Genomic DNA, 23,352 nt, shown 5'->3' on the forward strand with positions numbered 1-23,352 from the left:
ATGCAGCTGCAGGGCCACTGGGATCCACAGCTTGGATATGGCATGGCTTGCTCCCACGCACGACAAAACCCCACCCAACAGCATCTCCTACAATCTTGCAAAGAAAAAATTGGAAACAAGCATGAATCCTCAAACAGTTCCCTGCAACTCAAGGGTAAAATGGTCAAAGATACTATTTCAGCATCTTTTATACTCCTGCTCACAAGAAATGAAGCTCTGTGGATATAGATATTTTACAGTACCCTTTACATAAACTATTAATATTATTATGGAGAAAGGCACCAACTGAATGATTCCATTTGTTTCTGATATATTTTTTCATGTTACACCAAAGACGTTGAACTGCAGCCCACAAAAAACTGCTTCCAATTAACAGGTCCCAAACTGTAAAGGCTTTTTTCTCTTAAGTCTGACTCACAGTTTTAGTGTGATAGTAGTCTAGCAGGGACATGCAATTCACATTAAAAACTAATTCTGGATGAGTAAACACAATAAATCTGATCTTATACTTTAAGTTTTATAGACAAGAACAAAGTTCAGGAGGGTTTTTGTAACACAGATTTGGCTAGATTTGTGCCAGTTCATATGTTAGGCTGGCATGAAGATGATGTAAACAAAGTTGAGAAGCAGACTGCAAATATATCAAACTAATGTTAATTCTATCTTATAGTAGAGGTTTGGGAAATTTGAGTAGGGTCAAATAATACTGCCAGAAAATGTTTGCTTGAACTATTACCTCATATTTTACACGACTTGCATTACATGCAGCAGATAAAAGTTATGTACTGGAAACGTACTGTAAAAGTTTTTCTTACGTAAGGGGCTCCAGGCATCAAGAGCTCTTCAGCAGCCACTTGTCTCTTTAATACTGTGAAAAACACAAAGGAATCCTCAAAAATGTGTTTTCCAAAGAAACTACGTTAAATAATTATACTTCAAGACCAGTCTTACTTCATTAATACAGCTTACGGGGTTGGTTTCCTCTTTAACTGATAAGAAGCTGTAAATGTTAATTAAAAATCCCACTACAGTATACCCCTGATTATGTGAAGGATTCCAGGGACATCCGCACCCATTGGATAACCACAGCTTTGGATAGCTGGGTCACCTATGTACCTGGTGTTGATGTCTGAAATGAGAGTCCACTGAACATGAGCATGAGCTTTGAAATTGGCTAAGTCTCTTCCCTAAGTGTGTCCACAGTTAACAGCACCTGTCCTGTCTCCTCAGCAGCGATGCTCTCTTCCTAGGGTAAAACTGAAGGTTCAACTGTTTCATTTGTATGGAATTAGAAGTCTGCAATGGCAGAAGTGAGTCATGATAAGAAATGCCAAGAAATCTGAGGGATAACACGGAAGGACTATATAAAAGTTAATGTGTTATGTGATTGATAACTCCTCCCAATCTCAGGAGCAATTCAGCCCAAGTTTAAGGTCTAGAGAACCTAACTGTTGATCAGATGTTTTCCTTCAGGCTTGATGTGGGGCTTTGGTAGGAATACATTTCCCCCTCCTTTTGTATAATAACGGGGAAGGTGGAGTATGGAATATGTATTACTACATGTAGGGTCAAGAAGTGCTCCAGACATCGTGCTTTACTGTTTACTTCTGGAATTACATAGCTATGCCACATCCCCACTGGCACAGGGAGTACTGACAGCACTTGGACACCATGCTAATAAGCACTCTGCCTCCAAGGAGAGGTCTGGCTGGGACTCTACATTTAAGCAAACACACAAACACGCATGTATATATATCCAGTGCCAATAAAGCTCAGAGTCTTTTATATATATATATACACACACACATATATATATATCACCGGACTTGGTCTGGTTTTTGGATTCTGTCTCTGGTTGAAAGCAGGGATGGTAGGTCCTCCACTCCTCCATACTCTTGCCTGGGTGTATGTGTTGAAGGTCTTGGTATGATGGTCACAGGACTCTGTACAAGCGGATTCATCAGGCACCTGACTAGACTTCTTGCATGTACACCGTTATTCAGGGGATCAATGGTTGTCTACTGCTTCTGAGGAAATCTAGTTTTCTTACATCATGAAGCCAGCAAGAATTTTTTGAGGTCGAACTTCCTATAACATAGCCATGAGTGTTTGAAGAGAAAAGACTTCTGGCATAAGGACCCTTAGAGATTTCTTCTTCACAAAGATAATGACAAATTTATCTCCTGAGTTAAACTTTGCAAGACCTCCAGATGCATCTTAAATAATCATTCTCTCTTTCTGAAATCCAAGCCAGATCAGCTTCACCCTTTTCATCATCAACTGTTACTTTTGTGCTATAAGATCTCTTCCAAGGAAGTTTAGCATATTCCATTGCCTAACATCATTTATACAGGCATACAAACCATCTACAAGGGAATCCTTCACACTGCTCCTCTAGGCAGTGTCTTGCCTTTAAGAAAGATTTCTTTCTCCCCCTAACTGACCAAACCAGGCCCTAATATTGCTTTAAGTCTTCATTTTTCATGAATGTTATTGTAGCAAAACCATGTGGATGTGTTGTCTGTCAGGGTATGTCTCTACCTCATTCCAGCAAGGGATGAGCTCAAGCATACTCCACTCATCTGCTTCTATGTGCCAAACCCAGAAATGTGGTGGTGAAGCCACTCTAGGGATGTTCCCTTGCAGCCACTATCAACACCTCTGTCCCCTATTGTAACTGATAGTGGTTGTGGGGGGATATGCCTGGAGTGGCTTCACCATCTCATTTCTAAATTTGGTGCATGCAAACAGGAGTGACTGAATGGGATCTGCTCAGGAATATCCGTCCCTGATCATTCTGATTCTGTTACTAAGAAACAATTTCTAAAAACTCACTACAGTTCAGCAAAGGGTTAAGATAATGTCTTCTGTAACTTCTACTTCATAACCAATAGTACTCCTATTTCAGGTAAAGGAATATGGAAGAATCCATTGGATCCCAGCACCAGGGTACAGTTGACACTGGTTGGCAGCAACACCTTGCTGCAACACCTGCTTACCAACATTTTCCCTGGGAACATTCACCATGTCCTGTGTTCACTCCCTATAAGAATAATGATTGTTTAGGAGCAGCACAGCACCAAGGCACTGACAGAAATCTAACAGGGTGTATTTGTTTCAGCTCAAAAATAAGTCAGCAAAGTTTGTTCAAGGTGGAATTTCACCTTAAGTGAGGATTCACATTAAACACACTTTAGGTGAGGGTGGTGTCAATCTATTCTTCTTATTCTTCTTCCAAATGTGTTGTAATCAGCTATATTAAGATAAGCTTGTTCTCACTACTCAAGTGCTGACATGACAGATATTTCCAGAGCCATTAATGAATGGAAATAGTGGGCATACCTAAGATAACACAAAACATTTACTAACACAAAAAATGCTGTTCTGCTTGCCCCAGTAACATTTCCAGTACAATGAAGCAAAAAGTTCACCATTTAAATTGTCATAAAAAGTTTTAGAGAGAACATCTGATAGTTGTCCTACAAAATACTGCCTTGTGGCAAGCTACAAAACAGGGCATATGCACAGGGTGCATCTACACGTGCACTTTACTGAGGAGTTGACGAATTAGCTCCGCAGTAAAGTGTCACAGTTTACATGTGGGCCAATATTAAGGTGCAGCAAATTAATTAACTCTGCTGTAAGACAGTATCATCCCCAACAGTAATCTTATGGTGGAGTTATTAAGTACAGTGAAACACACGCGTAGACAGTGACAGGAGCTAGCTGGGGCACGAGGGTGCTGAAGTGCGGGGGCTGCCTATCTGCATGGCTCCACAGGTTCTGCACCCTCCAGCCCCAGCCAACCCCTCTGATGCCTGTTGCCACCACCTGGAGCCCAGAGCTGAGCCCCCGTGCCCCCTGCCAGCCCAGGGCTGCTCCACCCCAACTCAAACTGCTGCTGGCCTGGTTGTACTTGTAGATGCTGCACCCAGGAGAGTTGGTTCTGGCTCAAACAGCTCTGGAGTTTATTGCGTTGCATTATTTGAACATGTAGATGCATCCACACACAGCAAGATGGGGATGAGTGCTACAGATCAGCTCACTTTCAGTATATGATAATGTCCAGTGACACCAGCAGTAGGAAATTACAGCTTCCAGTCATGTGACCAGACAGAGCCCAATTTTTTGTAATTAAGGATTTCATGCAAAAGCCAAAGAGTAGAAGGCCATTGCTCTAAAAACCAAGGGACAACAAAAAAATCTTATTCACTGCAGATGCATAACTAGTAAGTTTTATGCCTTAAGTAAAACCCTGGCTCTGGCAGGGGGAAAGGGGCCATGGGGGGGACACTGAGTACCATAGAGGTGTGTGTATGCTGAGGGCTTGCCTCTGGTTGTTGTTGCTGCTGCTACAGCAATGGTTCAAGGCTGCTGCATGGACTCCCTGGAGGGCCATGGTTCTGGACCCCCTTCCATGTCAGTGCCCTGAGCAGGTAACCTGTTTGATCACTCCTAGTTATACTGCTGCCTTACTCTATTACTTTTCCTCATAAATAAAGCTACTCTGCACAATGAAGGGGGTATTCACCCTCCTTGGACCTTGAGTAAATGGTTTATGATCTAAATAGCAGTCTGACTCTACAAGCCCACCATGAGTTACTTTAAGTGCAAGCAGTTCTACTGAACCATGTTCTTATATAATGAATGAGTCTTTTTCTAGCCTGGCCCAATACTATACCGCTAAAGAACAAGCACAGAGTCCCCAGAGCAGGGCTGCAAATGCCATGTGTAATATTGTTCCATACTCTACTTCCCCCAGGAAAGGGCCATTCTAGAGCAGGGAAAGCCTTTTGTGGGCCAGGTGCAAAGAGTGAATTTTTCACCAAATGAATAATAATCTCTTAAGCAAGATCCTTCCACATTTATCTTTAACTGGCCATGTCTACTACTAACTACAGAACATACAGGCCACATGTTTATAAAAGTTTGGTGGGGGGAAAGGGCACTAAGGAAAGTATGTGATTCTGCTTTGATATTCAAGACTCTCTCTGAGGCAACTAAAGAAGTTGACACAATACATTTATATTTCCTAATCTACTTTTTCTTTTCATCAAAATACAGAGGCAACCAACTGTAACTGTGGGTGAATGAATAGATGAAAAGCTGTGAAACCTAAACGAACGTAATGGCGAAAATTGTTCCCAACATCCACTGAGTCATACCTTCCTTCCTATTATGTGTCTGTTTTCTGAGCTAGGTTATCAAGTGGTCACCAAGGACTAAAATCTCCTTTGATTTACAGCAGAGCATTGCCACTTACAAAGAAAAGAATCTGAATTTGATTTTACATTTGGCAATGGAGCTGGCAATCTGGATATCTGACTGGATATATTTCTAAAAGATATATGTACTTTAGTTCAAACAGAGATTGTCCCTAGATGCAGAGAAGATATGGGTGAGACTCTCTGGCTTGTGTTACATGAGATATCATATTAGGCTACCATAATGGTTCCTTCTGGCCTTAAAATGCGGGAGTCTATACATTTTTAATACATGCCTCTGAAGATGCAGCTATAAGAAGAATCACACATTTGCCCCTCATTCTTATTATGAGAGCTGCATGATAATACACATCAATGCAAGAAAGCTTGCACTCACCAGATTTAGGATTGCATAATACTGGGGGACTGCTGCTGAGGGTAGGGCTACTGCTGAAGTATCCGCTACTGCCACAGCTGCTCATGCTGCTCCTTCTCACTGCTGACACAATCTTTATCTCCTTGGTGGGACTCACTGTACCAAGCAGGCAGAAGACACAGAGGAAGTGAATTAGTCGTGATTCTTTGAGTATACTCCCCCTGCTTTGTTTGAAGTAATGTCAATAGAAGATGCTTTCCTTTATGATACTGTAATCAGACTATAATACTGTAATCAGCATCTACTTAGAACAGTTGCTAATACACTGCAGAAATATTGTAACAAAAGTGCTTTCTCTAACTGGACTGTCTGCAGCGCTTCCATTCCTGTGGTTTCTAGGTGCTCGTTCAGCTTAAGGAAATGCGTCTTTTGATATGACTATTTTTCTCCTATTTCCCCCTTCTTCCCTCCTGTTTTCTTTCTGGCTCCTGCTATATAAGAAGACATATATATAAGAATTCTCTCTTCCAAACCACAATATCTATTTGGGAGGTTTTCTGGATCTTTTTTATCACAATATTAAAAAAAAAAAAATTTTAAACTTGTCATATAGAGAAGTGCAAAACTGAAATCCTTTATTTATAATATAGTGAAGAACACTAGAGACAAATGAGGATCTGACAGTCTAACTGGGCGGATGTCCCTTTTTATGGATAGTATATAATACTTATTCATAGACGATAGGGTGAGCACCTTGCTTCAGATAAACCTGCCTAGCACAGAAGTGAAAGGAGCACCACACCTTTCCAGAGCAGACTTCAAGACAGTGGAATAGCTCAAGGAGTCACCTGAAAGAAAACTAGTGTGTTTTTTGTTGTCGTGGTTCTGCTTCCGCAGGCAAAATGGGCTGTCATGGCTGTCTGGCATCAAGCGGGATTTGTCAGTGAGCAGCTCCATCAGCCTCCTCCGCCGTCGGAAATTCGTTCTGAACTGGTAGAGCAGGTTGCTATCCATAAAATGGTGCCTGTTGAACACTGAGGAGAAAGGAAAAAGAAGCAAGTGAAGGCTTCATATTTGGCAGAAAATGGAATAAGGAGCTAATACCTTTCCCTGGGTTTCCTGTGCATATATGCATATGTCCTGCTTTGTGAGAGCAGCACCTTAGTTTCTGTTGGCTCCCTGCTTGTGAGAAAAACATATTAAAGTATGCTTTGTGAATGGGAAGGGGCTGGTTCCTCTCAGTCAGAGACTGACATTTCTGGTCCACATTCCACTTCCGAACACCAGATTCTTAGAGAGAAGCAGCGGGACACAGTCTGCCCACAAATGCACACAAGGGAATTGCTTCAGCGAGAAGGGAATTCTTGACTTCCCAGATTTGTAGACCCCCTCCCTGCCCCAGCTGGCCTAAGGGGTAAACACGTGGAAGGGCCATGGAGGAGCAGAGATTACCTATACCAATCCCCCACTGGCACAGAGTCCAATGAGGACATAATGGGCATGTCTACATGTGCTATTAATGAGCTGTAAGCTTACTGCACAGTAAAATACTATGCAGTAAGCTTTCCCAGGCAGGGCATCTATGTGCACCTGTTGGGAGCAAATTTGTTCCCAAGAGGAACAGTTTAGTTCAGGGCTACTCCAGCCCTGCTGTGTCACCATACAGCAGCCAGGGGGAGCTCCAGGCTCCTATGGGTGCCATCCCCAGACTAGCAGGGGGCACTGGAGTCAGACCCTGGTCCCCAGGGGGTTGTGGAAAGCTGTCCCACCTCAAGGGCAGCTGGCTCCCAGCCCCATGACCCAATAGCAAACCAGGGCATGGGGCTGGGTAAATGTCCCCTCCCCCAGATGCTGCTTTCTGTCCCCATGCCCTGATCGGAAGCTGCCAAGAGGAAGGGACAGTTTCCCTGCCCCCTGCTGTCTGGGCTGACCAGGAGAAATTTGCTCCCAGTCTACATGTGCACTACCTGTATTAATCTACTACCTGTATTTACAGATAGTAGGCAACCACACAGTAGATTCATCTACTGCGCAGTAAATGCTGTTCACATACAGACAGTGATGCTTTACTGCACAATGGATTAGTCTACCGCTCAGTAAAGCATCTCACACAGACACACCCAGTGAAGAGCACCCCACAGTTGCTCTAAGATGTAGTAAGGCTGGAGCCAACCCTGAGAAGTGGGGGGCTTAACTGGGTAATACTTTTTCTACCTTACACGTCTACCAAACAGAATGAGGGGTGCAGCAAAGAATCTAGATCTATATCCTTCATTGTGTTTTACCCATTTCAGATGCTGTCCCAGACACTTCCTGCCTTGTAGCTCCACTCCCGTTCCTGCTCTTATGCGTTTTGTTCTCCCAGCTAATAATTAAGGCCATGCCCATATGCTCAGCTGCTTTGGCTGGACTGCTCATGTGTAGCTATGGCCATGCAGTACTTGGGATGGGCTAATAAGACCAATAACTAACATTGTCAGATAGCCCTGGTGCTAGGTAGCCAGCTGGCAAACTAATGCAGATGTGGAAACTGTGCTTCTGATTTAGGAGGTAGCCCCTCTGAAGCAGTGCAGCATGCTTGTGTGTGCCACTGATGAGTGCAAAAAGTTTACTGTATAGACACACCCTCAAATTCTCCATTCCCCACTCCCAGAGCAATTTCATAGGCCAGATATATTTCCTGCCCACCTGCCAATCCTGAAGACTAATGTACTGGTTTTTTGAACATACACATAGCCAAAAATTATTGCTATTTTATTATTACAGATGTCTTACTACAAATGTGTGCTGATAGTGAAAGCCAATCCCAGGTCCAAGAACTGCCAAGACAAGAACTTGGAAAGTAGCCACTGACTGCAGCACAATCAAAATGTCTGTAGCTGCACCTTCAGTAATAACCATGTGGCACATCTTAAGAGCTATAGACTTAAAAATGCAGCATTGAGAATAAGTATCAATGCCAGGTCCCAGAAGTACTCTGTCTCATCTGGGGCCCAATTATGCTGGAATCAGCTGGAATCCTGCCATCATTAGGACTGCATGATTGGGTCCTGGATACCTGCACTGGGCGTTTTGTCTGCAATAGGCCCGGGGGATTGGGCCCTGAGAGCTTATCTTCATACAGATCTTTTAATCATTTCCTACAGCAATAATTTCTGTGAATTGATCTTTTGCATCCAGGAGCTTGATTCAGTTTGCAAATTATTTTTTCTCTATCATGCTGAATCTCTAGTCCTACAAAAATTGAGCACATAGCTTGGTTTTATACACGGGCTCTGTCTTACCCATATAAACATGCACACACAAATCCATCCTCAATTTCTAGAGCAGTGGTCAGTGGTTTCGACTGCAGGCTGGAATGACCCAGCCTGGGTCAGAGGCCAGCAGGTGGGTAGGCAGGTGGGCAGGTACTAGGACGGGTTGCAACAGAGAGATAGTACCTCCCACCACTGTTTCTTCCTGCTGCAGCATGGGAGAAGCCCCCACTGCCAAAGCCTCACCTCTGTGGGCCAGATCCAATAGCTCCATAGTCCATTGAGTGGCCGACTCCTGTTCTAGAGTGCTCTGATTCTGTCAGACTCTGAAGTCCTGCCATTCATCTCCATGTAGTACCTACTACATGATAACCCAAGAAGCAACAATTACCATCCCATTTGTTGTTTGTAAGCTGGAGGAAAAACCTCAGTGAGAAAAAAAGCCCAGTCACATTCAGCAATGCCTTTTTTTTCCAGAGAGGATATTAAAGACAATGATGTTATTTAGCATTATTAGAACAGCAACAGACAAACTCACCAGCTGGGCCTCAACTCTGCTCTACAATCAGCAGAGCCCAGCTGCCTGAAATGTTCCCTCTCTGCCACAGAAGAAAGTACGACTCTGGGATGCACTGACAACATGGCTCAAATGGAGCTGCCTCTTACATTAGAAGAAGGATCATCCCACACCTTCTCCCACCTTCTTCCCTTGGAAATCAAATTCACAGCAGTCATATACAGGCAATTTGTTTTCTATAGCACTTCTTTATTTCTACAGCACTTTCTACATCTACACACCGCTGGAAACGGACCAATTCCTAGTGGAAAACAAGAATGAGAATCAGTAGGAACAGCATCACACACCCAAATAGGAACTAGGAACAAGAGGGCTGCAGGGAACAGTATAATGCATGTACTTAATGATACCATGCATTCTTCTCCAAAACCCTGCATGGTGTTTTGCTGAAGTGCTCTGTCAGGAGCTCTGCAACACTGCAAAATCTCCTCTTTTACAAGAAGCCAATACCACTTTTCACAAATCACGCAGGTCATGCCAATTAGCCAAGATGGGACATTCCAAGTGCAGACTAATGAACCCTGCCACTTATTTTTTTTGAACTGCCTTATGCATTCCACATTGACACACGTTTTAGAAGCCAGTGACGCTTAACTGTGGTTGAGATCCATTTCAATGCTGAATCTGTTGACTCTTCAAACCAGGTGTGCCTTCCAACAGCCAAATGCCTTTATTAAAGCTGAATGGTTTTTAAATTAAGATTACAGATGATTTTCTGTTTTGTAGGCAACTCATTTCCTGGTTCTGAGATTCTAAATACAGCACTGGAGATGATGTACAGTGCTGCTGATCTCATCATTTTGGATACATACAGATTTTGATGCTAAAATAAAGGTTAGTAATTATGCCTACTTAAAAAATGAGGAAATGAAGGCAGAGAGGTTTGGAGTTCTATCTGCAGATGCAAAAAAGACTTGCTAACAGAATTGAGGGCAAAATCCAGGCGTCTCCAGCTCTCAGGCTCTTCTTCAGACTACCCAAGCTTATAGTCAAAGTATCCTGGTTGTGCAATCCTGTCATCTAAGAATAACACAACACAGACTCAGGAACCTTTTTTTGTGATACTGCTGAAGCCTATTGCCATTAAGAGGCATGTGCTGTATTTATATAACTTGGGAATGGAATTTTTATTCCAAGTCATAGAGAAATTTACTGCCTTGGAAGTGTAGATTCTAATAACCAAATATTTATCATAAATGTATATTTAGAAAAATGATTGTGGATCAATTAAGATGTTGCTACAACTGTATACAGTTTTCTTTTGTAAGTAAATCTTAATCTTGTTATCTTGTTTGCTTCTAGTGCAAGTGTTTTGACATTCTTTAAAAACTCCTGGATCATTCGAAAAAAGCACTTTTACTGCAGACATCACAAAGCAGTTTGAAACTGTGGAGTAACTACTGCCCATGAAAACTATACAACATAATTTGCTTGTGGTGAGATATCTGTGCCTGTTTTAGAATAATACAATTTGTTTTGACTAATACATGTGAAATAGAGGTCTTCGACCAAATGGGAAAATGGAAGTAGAGTTCTCAGGGATGGGTTTCACCTAATATATGAGCATGTCTGAAAAGAACAAGTTCAAAACAACTTGGTAAAAATGCAGCTACTTTTTCATCAGTAGTTGCTGCAAAAACACAAATAAAGAAGCTGTCATCGAGAAATTCTCCTACTCTTAAGAATTCAGAGTACAGCGTTCTGAGTGCTTATCTATCACCAAATACTTCGCAATTTCTGGTCCCATAGTTCACATTAAAGTTGCTCATACTCAGCTCTCAGTCCCAGGAGGAGCAAACACTCAGCTATGTGATATCATACAACTTACATGAACTCCTTACCAAAAATGAGTAATAATTTAAATTGACGGAGATTGAAAAAATCTAGGTTTTATGAAGGAAGGACAGTTCAAAAGTTTAGTATGATGATTCATCAAATCTAAGCTCCTCTTTTGTGTTGATCCCACTGAATAAAATCTTTTAAAATAATTATTATTGTGAAACCCTCATCGTTTCCTGCTGCAGATAAGGCAGCACAATGGGTTTTACCCATGCTTAACAAGTGCCTAACAAGTACAAGTGTCCAGAGCATATTGAGCCACACAGCAATCGCATGGTCTAGAACAGGGATTCCCAAACTGGTACGCGAACCCCTGCAGGAACACAAGATATCTCTGGGGGGTATGTGGGAGAAATTGTGTAATGGCAGATGTAATTTTCATTATAATAATAACTGGCATTGAAGCTAAAATATAAAACATATGCTGGTAGGGGTATGCAGGTAGCTGGCAAATCTGGAATGGAGTATGCAATAAGAAAAAGTTTGGGAACTTCTGGCCTAGAAGGAACAGAGGGTTAAATGCCTTCACAGAACCCAAGGCAGAAGAGACCATTTTGACAACACATTCTGGCCATCGAATTTCTCTTAGAATTTGGATTAAAGAATATCTTTCGGAACCAATAAGTTTTAAAAACTCAAAACAATGCTGAGTCCACCACTTCCCCCCTACAACTAGTCAATCATTTATTTTACTCTCCCTGCCATACTCCTGGATCTTACGTCAATACTAAATTTGTCCAACTTCAGCTTCTAGCCACTTAATCTTGTCAGATCCTTGCCAGCACGGTTAAAAGAAGAAAGCCCACTGCAAGGTACCAGTATTTTCTATGAGTAAGTAACTAATAAGTTGAACCAGCCTTAAGGTAAATATTATGTAATTTATTTTTCAGTGCTTGGATTATTTTTGTCCTTCCTTTGAACTTTCTCCAGAATTTCAAAGTTTGGATACAATTCTCTAATGCGGTCTTACTAGGATTGTGTACAGAGGTAAAACCACTTCCTTACTTTCACTTACTTTTCCTCTTTTCATATGTTCAAGAATTACACTGGCACATTTTTCTCAATAGTGTGCTGAAAGCTGTGGTGGTTTCTACAAATACCGCTAAGTCCCCTTCTGAGTCACAGCTTCCCAAGACAGTCTCTGCTCCCATACATGTCGCTTGAATTCTTAGTCCTCAGACGTATTGCACTGAAACACATTTTGTTGAATTTGACCATTTAGCCTGGTGAAAAATATTGCTAAAGAGAATTTATCCTCCTCTTTATCTAGCACCACACCAGTCTCTGTGTTACCTGCAGACTTTACCAGCCAAGATTTTATATTACTGCTACTCCTCCTTTACATTGATATGAGAGAGAGGAGTATTAGACCTTTTAACTTTGGCACTTCCGTACTTCAGAGTATTTATTATTACAACTTACAAGTTTTTTGTGCAGCTTTGTATAAATCAAGTGTCAATTATATAAAAATACAAATTGGTATTTTCTGTATAACTTTGCTTACAGTTTTGAATACTTACTTAAGGGTCAAACAATCTCAGCTGTTTCAGGGAGAGGGAAGCACAGGAGAAGTAAGTATTAATTAGCTTTATACTACATAGAATTGAGAAGGATTTTGCAAAATATGAATATGAAAAAGCAGGATATTTTCATGACCAGCTTCTTTACTGTACTAGGAATTTAGCGTTGATATCACATGTACATCTCCTGTGAAGTTATTAATGCTTTCTATCATTTGAAAGCTTACAGTTTCCACTGAGTCAGAATTACTGATACACTCCAGCTGGTTTGTACCTCTCCAGCAACATGAAGTAGTGATAAACCCAGTTGACATGGCTAGTCAAACTGGATTTAGTTGTTTTGTGCCATGGGAACAGCATGAAGGAACCCAAGGATCATGGTAAACCTACCGAGGTGTGCTCAAGACAACAGCCAGTTTTGGAATGGTGTTGGTGGGGAAATAAGAATGGCAAAATATTAGTAAATGCTTATAAGAGCTGATGTCTTGTATCTTCCACAGTTGGAAACAAGTGCTTTATTTCACTCTAAACATGAAAACCCTTTATGTAACTGGGTGCATGGCCCATGGATGGGAGGTTAAAAGCTCCGAGGAAAGGGAGTTGGGGGAGAAAGGGAAGGCTGTGATGCTGAGAAGGCAGCACAGAGCTGAAATAGCCCTCTCCAGGTCTGAGGAAGGACCACTGGTTTGAGTTAACCCTTTGTTGCTTGTTTGTGTGTCTGTATTGTTATAGATGTTGGTTTTCTTGTGGGGACAAGTTTGCCCCAGGGAAAGTAAAGAGCTCAGTGTCAACCTGCTACACAGAGCATAGCATGCATTTATAGTTCTTCTCATATGAGATGCAGGGCTGACTTCTCTATTACATTAATCCAGTTTTACATGACCATAGGTTAACACGGCATTAAACTGGCCTAAAATTGCCATAAGGGTCACTGGACTTAAACCACCACTCATTCCTCAGAGTAGAAATTACTTCTGGCAGTAGTCCAGGATTTAATACAGCAAGTCATAAAACTCAGACCTCAGTCTAATGTTTTGATCTTGAAGCATCACAACAATGAAACATATTCTAAAGAACAACAACAATGAAACTTGAAACTTATATTGAATAAAGAAACAATGAAACGTATATTCTAAAAAAGTTCAGTAGGATAAACAGAAAAGAAATAAAGGATGAAGAATGCACATCCCACCTGGAGGCCGCATGGACTAGACTGGCCTTTTATAGGAAGAAGAGCAGGGAAGAAGCCAGGTGTATGTAAAGGGATATAATTCGTGGTGTTTCCCCCTCTTTCCCCCTCACTTGCAATATTTTAGATTGATTCCACAAATCCTTTTGATTCTCCATCTCTGCACAAACCTCCTGGAATAATTAGTTTACAAAGTGGAAAATAAGGCAACATTATAAAATAACAGTCTATTAAATGCCCTCTCTGTGACTTGCACACAGTCTTCCTAGGCTCTCCCCTTCCCACAGGCCTTTTGCCAGTTCAGTTTCTGTGTCTCAGAAGCAGGAAGCACAGTTAGGGCCTCATTATTGAAAATGTGGGTAGGCTTTTGCTTGTGCACCGTTAAGGGAAGCCTGTACACTGAAACAAATACATTGAGCTATTACTATCAGACTTTCATCATATAAGCCTATTCAGCTTTAATATACTAAATTCTCCCTTGCATAATGTATCCATTAGGACATTACAACATCCATTTCTCCTTCCTCTTCTCCTCCTGCTTCCCACAAATGCAAACACTGCAAGATAAGAATAAATGGCACTTTATTTTTCACTGGACAGTACTTTTCCCATGCCTCTCAAAGACTTCCTGTTTTTCTGCTATGAATTTGGCATCCGCAAATGTGTTTTAATAATGGTACCTATTCAGATTAGTTTCCTATTACACATTGATGAATCCCACCTGTTTGGAGTGCTCTCAAATGAAGGAAGGGTGACTACATTTGCCCAGATGTTCAATAGGTGAAGAACCAATTATTGGTCCTATATAAACATGACAGTTTTATTTTCACCTTTATGAATGTATACACATTATATAAATGACATCTGTGTATGGCTGTCTATACAAGCATGGCATTATTTTAACATTTTTATTACAAAGATTTAATTTTAAATATGCATCATGTATGATTTTGAGCTGTTTTAAGATTCCAAAGACTTTCTTATATAAAAGTCACACAGGTACTCAGATCATGTAAATCAAGAGGTATTCCAGTTTATACTAGCTGAGGACATGACTCACTATAATATCACTTTCCTGCCTCCACACACATACACCACTTTCAGGACAGGAGAAAAGGTTGTGGTACAATTAGAGTACCATAATTCATAGATTTTATCTATAAAAATATGACATGTTTAAGCAGTTGAGAAAAAATTGATACAACTCGCATCTTGCTTTTAACAAACAGAATTGCCATACCAGTATCTAAAGCCCACTTGTGAGCAAATTATCTCATATTAAATATCTTGCACTTATTATAGTGTGCTCCCTGCATCAATACCTTACAAAAATTTGGAAATGCACTGTTTTTTTTTCTAATAATGTTTGCAGTCTGCTTTCAAAGACACTTAACTTTATCTGGATATAGACAAATGCCAGCATCATAGTACAAGCATCTCAGTAGTCTTTTCAGCCTGTATATGTGCATGTTTAGTCTTGAACTAAGAAAGTTTACACAACACAGCCAACTGCTTTTCTCTGCTTCTAAATAAAGTATGGAAACTACTAAGTTTGTGGGTAGAGGGTGGAAGACGTTTAAAAGGCCCATCTGGACATCTTTATGTGCAGCTGTTAAAAAATGAAACCCGACTTCATCAGAAATACAGAGTGATGCAGACAGTATGCAAATTAGTCCTCCAGTATTATTTATGTTACTGCATTGTCCTTCAAAAACAGGGAGATTCCCTACGTATATGAATTCAGAGCACAGGTAAAGACAACCCCAAACAGAAGACTTAACACAGCAAGGGGATGATAAAGGGGAAGAATGAACATGAGGACAATAAGATTGCAGTCACATGGAAGGCTTTTGTTCTCTAACCTGCTTATGAATGTAAAGCCTGGAAAAGCTTCAACTGGCATTGGAACATTTATTGCTCAATGCAGGGGTGTCCAACATCCAGTCTATAGGCCGAATCCAGCCCACAGAGCCTCGTTATCCGGCCCCTGTTGCTACTGCTGGATCAGAATTGAACTGGACCAGGTCTGTAAGCAGAGCCCAGAATGTGTCCCACGCGTGGCACCTGTTCCAGCTGCTCTGGGAGCTGCACCACACAGGGTGCCTGCCCTGAGCGCTCCAGGATGAGCACTTCACATAGTGCTTGCTCCAGCTGGTTTGGAACCAGTGATTCATGTGCTGTGCAGTCCTAGACCATCTGTCAGGGGCATCATGTATGGCACAGTCCAGCTGAGGCAGGCGCCAAGTATAGTTCAGCACCCGTGCCATTCGGTTTAGGATCCACACTACACACAGAAGCTGTTCTGTGACTCCCACTCTCACTGCACATGGATCCACGCTGCATGTGGTATGCCTTTCGGAGCAGCTGGGAAGGGCATAATTTTGATCCTGGAGTGGCCAGAATGGCTTCTGTGTGTAGTGTGGATCCTAAACCGAATGGCACGGGTGCTGAACTATACTTGGCGCCTGCCTCAGCTGGACTGTGCCATACATGACACCCCTGACGGATGGTCTAGGACTGCACAGCATGCAGGCACCACATGAATCACTGGCTCCAGACCAGCTGGAGCAGGCGCAGTGTGCAATGCACATCCTGGAGCGCTCAGGGCAGGCACCCTGTGTGGTGCAGCTCCTGGAGCAGCTGGAACAGGTGCCACGTGTGGGACACATTCTGGGCTCTGCTCACAGACCTGGTCCAATTCAATTTGCAACAGGGGCTGGATAATGAGGCTCTGTGGGCTGGATGTGGCCTACAGACTGGATGTTGGACACCCCTGCAGTAAGCAATACATTTTCTATTGCTAGTTGAAGCTTTTCCAGGCTTTACTTTCATGGGTATGTTAGAGAACATACATTTGCCATGTGACTGCAATCTTATTGTCCTCATGTTCATTTTTCCCCTTTATCATCCCCTTCTGTGTTACTCTTCTGTTTGGGGTTGTCTTTACCTGTGCTCCAAATTCATATACGTAGGGAATCTCCCTGTTTTTGAAGGACAATGCAGTAGCATAAATAATACAGGTCTACATACAAGTCTACTCCTGTATGCAGCTCCTGCAACAGAAGCAGTGCAACCCTGTTAGTGTGCTACTGAATGTGGCTCCTTTTCTTGAGGCAGAGTTGTGGTACAATGATGGCATGTTTCAGAATAGCTCTGCCTTAGGTTGTATAGACATAACTTATGAGCTCTTTTAGGCACTGAATGGATTGCAGTAAGATAAAATAGACAATCTTTAACATGGATTTCAATGGTCTGGATGCTTGGAGACTCTCTCACAGAAGCAGCCAGGAAAAGTGATAAAACACATCCCTGAGTGAATCTGATACTGGTCTAATAAAAGATATCATATATACCCAGAGAACCTTGTCTGCCTATGACACGGCTACAACCTATACCCCTAAAACATATCCCTGTGTCACTCTTCAGGGTCTGTTGTTGGGAGCCATTCAGTTCCCAGAAACATGGAGAACTATGGAACAATTAACTCTGCAACACTGAACTGTAAGGAAGATACACAGTTATAATGGACTACTAACAAGTACCTCCAAGATCAGCAAAACATATTCCCGAAGAGATGCTAGCAATTAAGGAACTGTGGCACATTTCAATGTAATGCTTCACTGAAAAATTTTTTAAAAAACAGTTTTTTTTCTCTCTAAGTGCCCATATTTATCTAACAGTAACATATACATGTTATAATAAACATGTTCATTCTAAGCAAAAGCGCTCAGCTCCTTCTGCAAGCAGGAAGAGAGGATTAGATCATAAGGTTTATAAAAACACTTCTCCTTTTAGAATCATAAGGTCATCTGGTCCAACTCCCTGCATGCAGGCAGGAATACTATTCTGAAATCATCCCTGGCAAATGTTTATCCAGCCTCATCCTGGAAAGCCCCAGTGAAGGAGATGCCACAACTTCCCTGGGCATTTCATGCCACTGCCTTACTGTTCTAGCAGTAAAGAAGTTTTTCCCCCCAGGATCTAATCTAAAACTACTCTGCTGCAATTTAGAGCCTTTGCTTCAAGTCCTGCCCTCTGCAACAAGGAAGAACATTTCTTTATGGCAACATTTTGAATATCTGAAATTATATAGAGAGATTTAAATCAGATCAAATATATGAAACACTGCTGCTTAGTATTGAATGCAGGGAATCCTTTGGTTAGGATATATTTTTTCTTAGGCCCTATATCGCTGCTTCCAGAGGGTGGGAGAAAATTAAATGTGTGCTTTAGGAGTTCTTGCAGAGTAAACAGTGTGACAGTGTAAGTCAATATTTACTGTACTCATCAAGTCACTAGGAAGCATTATTTATTTTCATCGTGAAAACAATGGGCAACGGAGCTGAGTTGATAATGTACAAAATTCTGAGAGATGCTAAGCACGGCATCAGCCATAAGTCAATAGGACACACGTGCTCACTACTCCTGATTTGCCCCACTGCAATTATCTTGATTACATTTGTTTAATATCTAAAAATATTTACTGCAATGCAAATAATACAGTATTTAAATTCATAATAAAGATAATAATAAAGGCACATAGCAGTGCCTTAGTATAATTAGTACAACCACAAAATGCCAGTATATGAAAAATGAAGTTGCAAAAGGTCAGACTCATCACATTATCTGGTGGCACTTATCCAATAGACATGAAAATATCGTTGTTGTGTTTATTGTTTTACACGGACCTCGGTTGCCAGACATCAACAATAGAGGTTTTTCCCCTCAACAACACAAAACTTCAGTCCTTTCCAAAACTCTGTTATACCAGCTAGCATGCACACAACAGTTGCAGCATAGTCAGCAAAAAGAAGTCAGTCCATCTTGCACTGCTCTCAACAACTACGGAAGGTGGAGAACAGCAGACAGGCGACCCTCGCCATTCGGGGGGGATACATTCTCTATGTTCTTCATGAATGCAGTGCCCCTGGCGGCTGGAGGGGACACAGCTCCAGTGGCAATGGCAGGAGCGTGGAGGCAATGGCAGGAGCCTGGTGGCAGCAAGCACAGAACTCCCAACCAGCTCCTGTAAGTGTATAAAGTGTATTTAAAATGCAGGTTTGACATTCACGAATATTTGAAACAGCAAATGCCAAACCCGCAAATAGCAAGGGTTTCCTGTAATTCAAAATACACCTACAGTATATAAAAGTAAGCAGCTGCTTCTGTTTTCCATCATACTCTCCCATTTTGTCTTCACACACAACTGTTTCAGATTTGGGGGCTCCTTATATTTGCAAACAAATGGCACTACCATGGACACATATATGTTCCCCCAATATGCCAATATATTTACGGAAAACCTTGAGGTCCACTTCCTCCACAGTTACCCATTCATCCCCTTGGTATACTTAATGTACATTGATGACATCTTCATTGTACGGGCACAGAGGTAGAAATCTCTACAGACATTGCACCAGGACCTCAACAACTTCCACCCTCTATCAAACTGACTCTAGGATACTCCTCCCAGCAAATTCAGTTCTTGGATATCATTGTGAAAGTTTGCAATGGCCATATCACTACTGCAGTGTATTGGAAACCAACTGACTGCTACAACTACCTCCACTCTAGCAGCTCTCATCCTAAGCGCCCTACTAGATCCATCATCCACAGCGAAGCTCTACATTACAGCCATATCTGTTCTGGTCCCACTGACTGAGATACACACCTCAAGGATCTGGAGCAGGTATTCCTACATTCCAATACAATCCTAAAACTGTAGCCATTCAAATAAACAGAGACAATCTCCAACTCTGCTCCATCCTGCTACAATACCAACCCGGAGACAAAGACAACAGAATCTCTTCGGTTGCCACCTACCGCCCCCAACTTGAACACCTAAGATACATCATTAATGACCTCCAATCCCTTCTAGAAAATGACGACCATCTCAAGGTACCTATGGGGGACAAACCTGTCCTGGCTTTCAACATCTTCCCCCCAACAGCATTTCTCTAGTAAGAGACTACCTAACAGACCCAGATGCCAGCTGTGCCTCATCATTAACACAGACCATATAATTGCAGGACCAAATAACATGAATGATAACAGCTGAGGTTCATTTACCTGCACCTCTACCAATGTCACATATGCCATCACCTGCTCAAAGTACCCCTCTCCTGTCTACATTGGACAGACGGGGCGGTCCTTACAGGTAACAATGACTGAACACCAATCTGACATCAATACCAAAAAGGCAGACAAGCCTGTGGCAGAACACTCTAACTTCTCCGGACAGCCCATCGCTGACCTCAGAGTGGCTGGTCTTAGGCAGAAAAACTTTAAAAACAAACTTGAAAGGGAAACTGTGGAACAAGAAATAACCTACAGACTGGACTGTGTTAAGTATGGTATAAATTAAAACTATAGATTCGTATCCCATTACTTGCATTAGCTTTTATAAGCCCTATGTCCCTCTAACTACTTTGTTTTTCTCTCTCTTATCCACCTTCCCTCTCCCAGCAGTGCCGGCAGAAAATCTTTAAAAACAAACTTGAAAGGGAAACTGTGGAACAAGAAATAACCTACAGACTGGACTGTGTTAAGTATGGTATAAATTAAAACTATAGATTCGTATCCCATTACTTGCATTAGCTTTTATAAGCCCTATGTCCCTCTAACTACTTTGTTTTTCTCTCTCTTATCCACCTTCCCTCTCCCAGCAGTGCCCCTCTCCCCCACTGCCACATAGAAAGCAGTGATTAGAATACAAGGTGTAGGCCCCTTTGTGTTCTGATCATTATTGGGTGCATCTACACATTGCCCTATGGCAACATAGCAATGCACTACATTGCCATACGGCGCTATGGCAACATAGCAATCATGTGGGTCTACACGTGATCACTGGCTACGCTGCTGTAGTGGCGTGTTCCCAGGCTATTGTGAGCCGCTATGGCGACATAGCTGGTGAATATAACCATGTACCACTTGTATGCTGCAGTACGGCAGCTACAGCTCCATGATTTAGTACTTCTCCCAAGCAAGTACTTAAAACACAGCGCAGTACCAACATTGCCGTACAGCAACATGTAGACATGGCCACTTTCTATTTAGCAGCTCTGATTCCTGCAGTCCCTTCACAGCATCTAAATGAGTAAGACCCTTGCTTTCAAAAGCTTATACTATGCACCTCTGATTCAGTCAGTTTATAAGGTGCATCTCTATCCTGCCTTCTGCCTGACTTCAGTCTAACCCAGTTAACTCTCTCTCTAAAGTAAGCAGCAGTCAAGAAAGATGCAATACAGAAAGACAGAGAGGGTACAAACAGATGCAACATTTGCCCTTGGAGAAACCATTTTATTCTAGGACAAAGTGCAGTAGTTCAGATGTCCATGTCTTTTGTCCTAGGACAACCCCTAAAAACATTCACGGGATAAGAAATACTAACAGGTTGTTCTGGGGCATCACAGAGTGCATTTCAATGGTTGTCCCAGGGTTGCATCATTGAATCAATGGGAGAAGAGCATCAGTGCTTTCAGCCTCTCATTAAACCCTGATCCTGAGACTTTTCTATTCCAGGACCATTTATCCTGGGACAAATGCAGGTACAATTTATCCTGGGACAAATGCAACATGTGTTCCTAGCCAGAGAGAGGTAGCACAGAGACAAAAGAAAGAAATGTTCCTTTTTATATAGGCCACTCTGGCATGCTAGAACTGAATTCAAGCACAAGCAATAATGACTACAACAAAGGGGGAAAAACGAAGAAAAAATAGTCGCTAAATTTGGGAAGAGTTTTAAAACACAGCAAAATGATTTAAGCTGCTGCCACAGAGTACATGCAAATACTGTTGGCCTCTTGGGAGCGGACTTTACTCTTATTAATATGAACCAGATCTAAAATGGAAAGTGCTTATGGCTTGAGACCGCAGCTCTTAAACCTCACCTGTATCCTTGCAAGCTCTGTGTCCAGAGAGTTCTGGGTGAGAGAGAGGCACGCTAATGTAACTCTCTGTACAACAACTGCCACATTAATTCTCCTCACATAGTCATGCAGCAATAATTTTCCTTAGAGCCACTGAACAAACTACAGCTATGCTGACTCTGAATCTAGCAAACTAAAGGCTAAATCCTTCCCTCCCCCGTGCTGTATGAGCAGCAAAATGATGCCTATGTCCAGGAATATTGTCAACATCTCAGAAGGAAGAATTAACAGTTGGGCCCAACATTTTTGTACCTTGGTAATAGAATAGGCAGTACAACCAAGTGGTGAGTGCTACAAATAGCCTTGATGACACCCTTAAAGTTGGAAAAGAATGATGTCTCAAATGGCATGGTGGGTACTTCCCCTTCTTATAGCTCTGCTGGTAATCCCACAGCCCTGGGTTGACAGAGGTATGGACAGGGTTAGGTGTGGCTGTATTCCAGCTACACCCAACTGGCATATGTCCCAGTCTGAAGAATTTTTCCAACTATTTTAATTGGTCTAATAAAAGATATCAGATTTACCTGAAGAATCTTGTCTGCCATAAAGTTGTTTGCATTCACAAACAGTCAATTTTTCACATGAAGCTCCATTTTCATACACAGATCCAGTTCAGATGAATAGGGCATTTGCAATTCCTGTCATTTTCATGTGGGATTGATAGGACATGTAAAACTATGACTGTACAAAGAGAGACCGGAATAAGGTTCTTTTGAAAATGTTGCCCAAACGTAACTATAGGGCAATATTTCTGAAGCTGAACCTTGTTTCGCCTTTCTACAGCATTGTCACAATTCTTCCGGCTTTCCTTTCTAAAATCAGCCTACTGTAGTTTTCCCAAGTGAAACCTGGATTTGAGGCTGACTGATTTAAATTAAGATAAACATGAGAGGAACCTGCACGTAGAATACAGACAGGGCCACTAATGCCTCAATTGCAAAACATTTAACTTTTCTGAAGTAATTGAAATGAAAACACATCTCAGTCAATAACTGGCACTACTGGTTTGTAGTTAGACAATTACCATTAATAATTTTGGATTGCTGAAATGTAATCCTAATACTCTCAGCCCTGAAGAAGAACTGAAAAAAAAAATAAGTATAGAAGAGGAAGCTATATTTTTTCCTAGCTCATGCACATTCAACAATATTGCTAGCAAAAGATCAACATTAAAGCAAGAAGCAATTTCATTCTCTTTTCTTAAGCAGACAAAAGGTCTTTCTGCAAGCACTGTCAACAAGGATGTCAGTTGAGTGTCAAATGAAACTTCACTGAAAATTATGACATAAAAAACAAAGGGAACACAGTCTGGTATTCACATTCTGGAGTCTAGGGTGTATTTCCTATGCTAGGACTTGGGGGGGAAAAATGTTTTTTGTTTGGTAACCAGAGTGCATTTGATTTAGAATTCAGTGGAAAAAAACGAAATGCCACATGGCCATTTTTGCAGTTTAAATCTAAAATT

General features: G+C 41.7%; 1 protein-coding gene across 1 annotated transcript in view; it reads right to left on the reverse strand.

Annotated features, from left to right (window-relative positions):
• DEPTOR (DEP domain containing MTOR interacting protein) overlaps nt 1–23,352 on the reverse strand; it is an 86,630-nt gene that overhangs the window by 42,814 nt on the left and 20,464 nt on the right. The window contains exons 5-8 of the mRNA XM_006026812.3: nt 6,429–6,614; nt 5,602–5,736; nt 798–868; nt 7–94 (exon numbers count right to left, since the gene is read on the reverse strand). Coding sequence (XP_006026874.1) covers nt 7–94; nt 798–868; nt 5,602–5,736; nt 6,429–6,614 — 480 coding nt within the window. The remainder of the gene's footprint in view (nt 1–6; nt 95–797; nt 869–5,601; nt 5,737–6,428; nt 6,615–23,352) is intronic.

Source organism: Alligator sinensis, unplaced genomic scaffold (assembly GCF_000455745.1).
Source record: "Alligator sinensis unplaced genomic scaffold, ASM45574v1 scaffold895_3, whole genome shotgun sequence".
NCBI lineage: Eukaryota > Metazoa > Chordata > Crocodylia > Alligatoridae > Alligator > Alligator sinensis.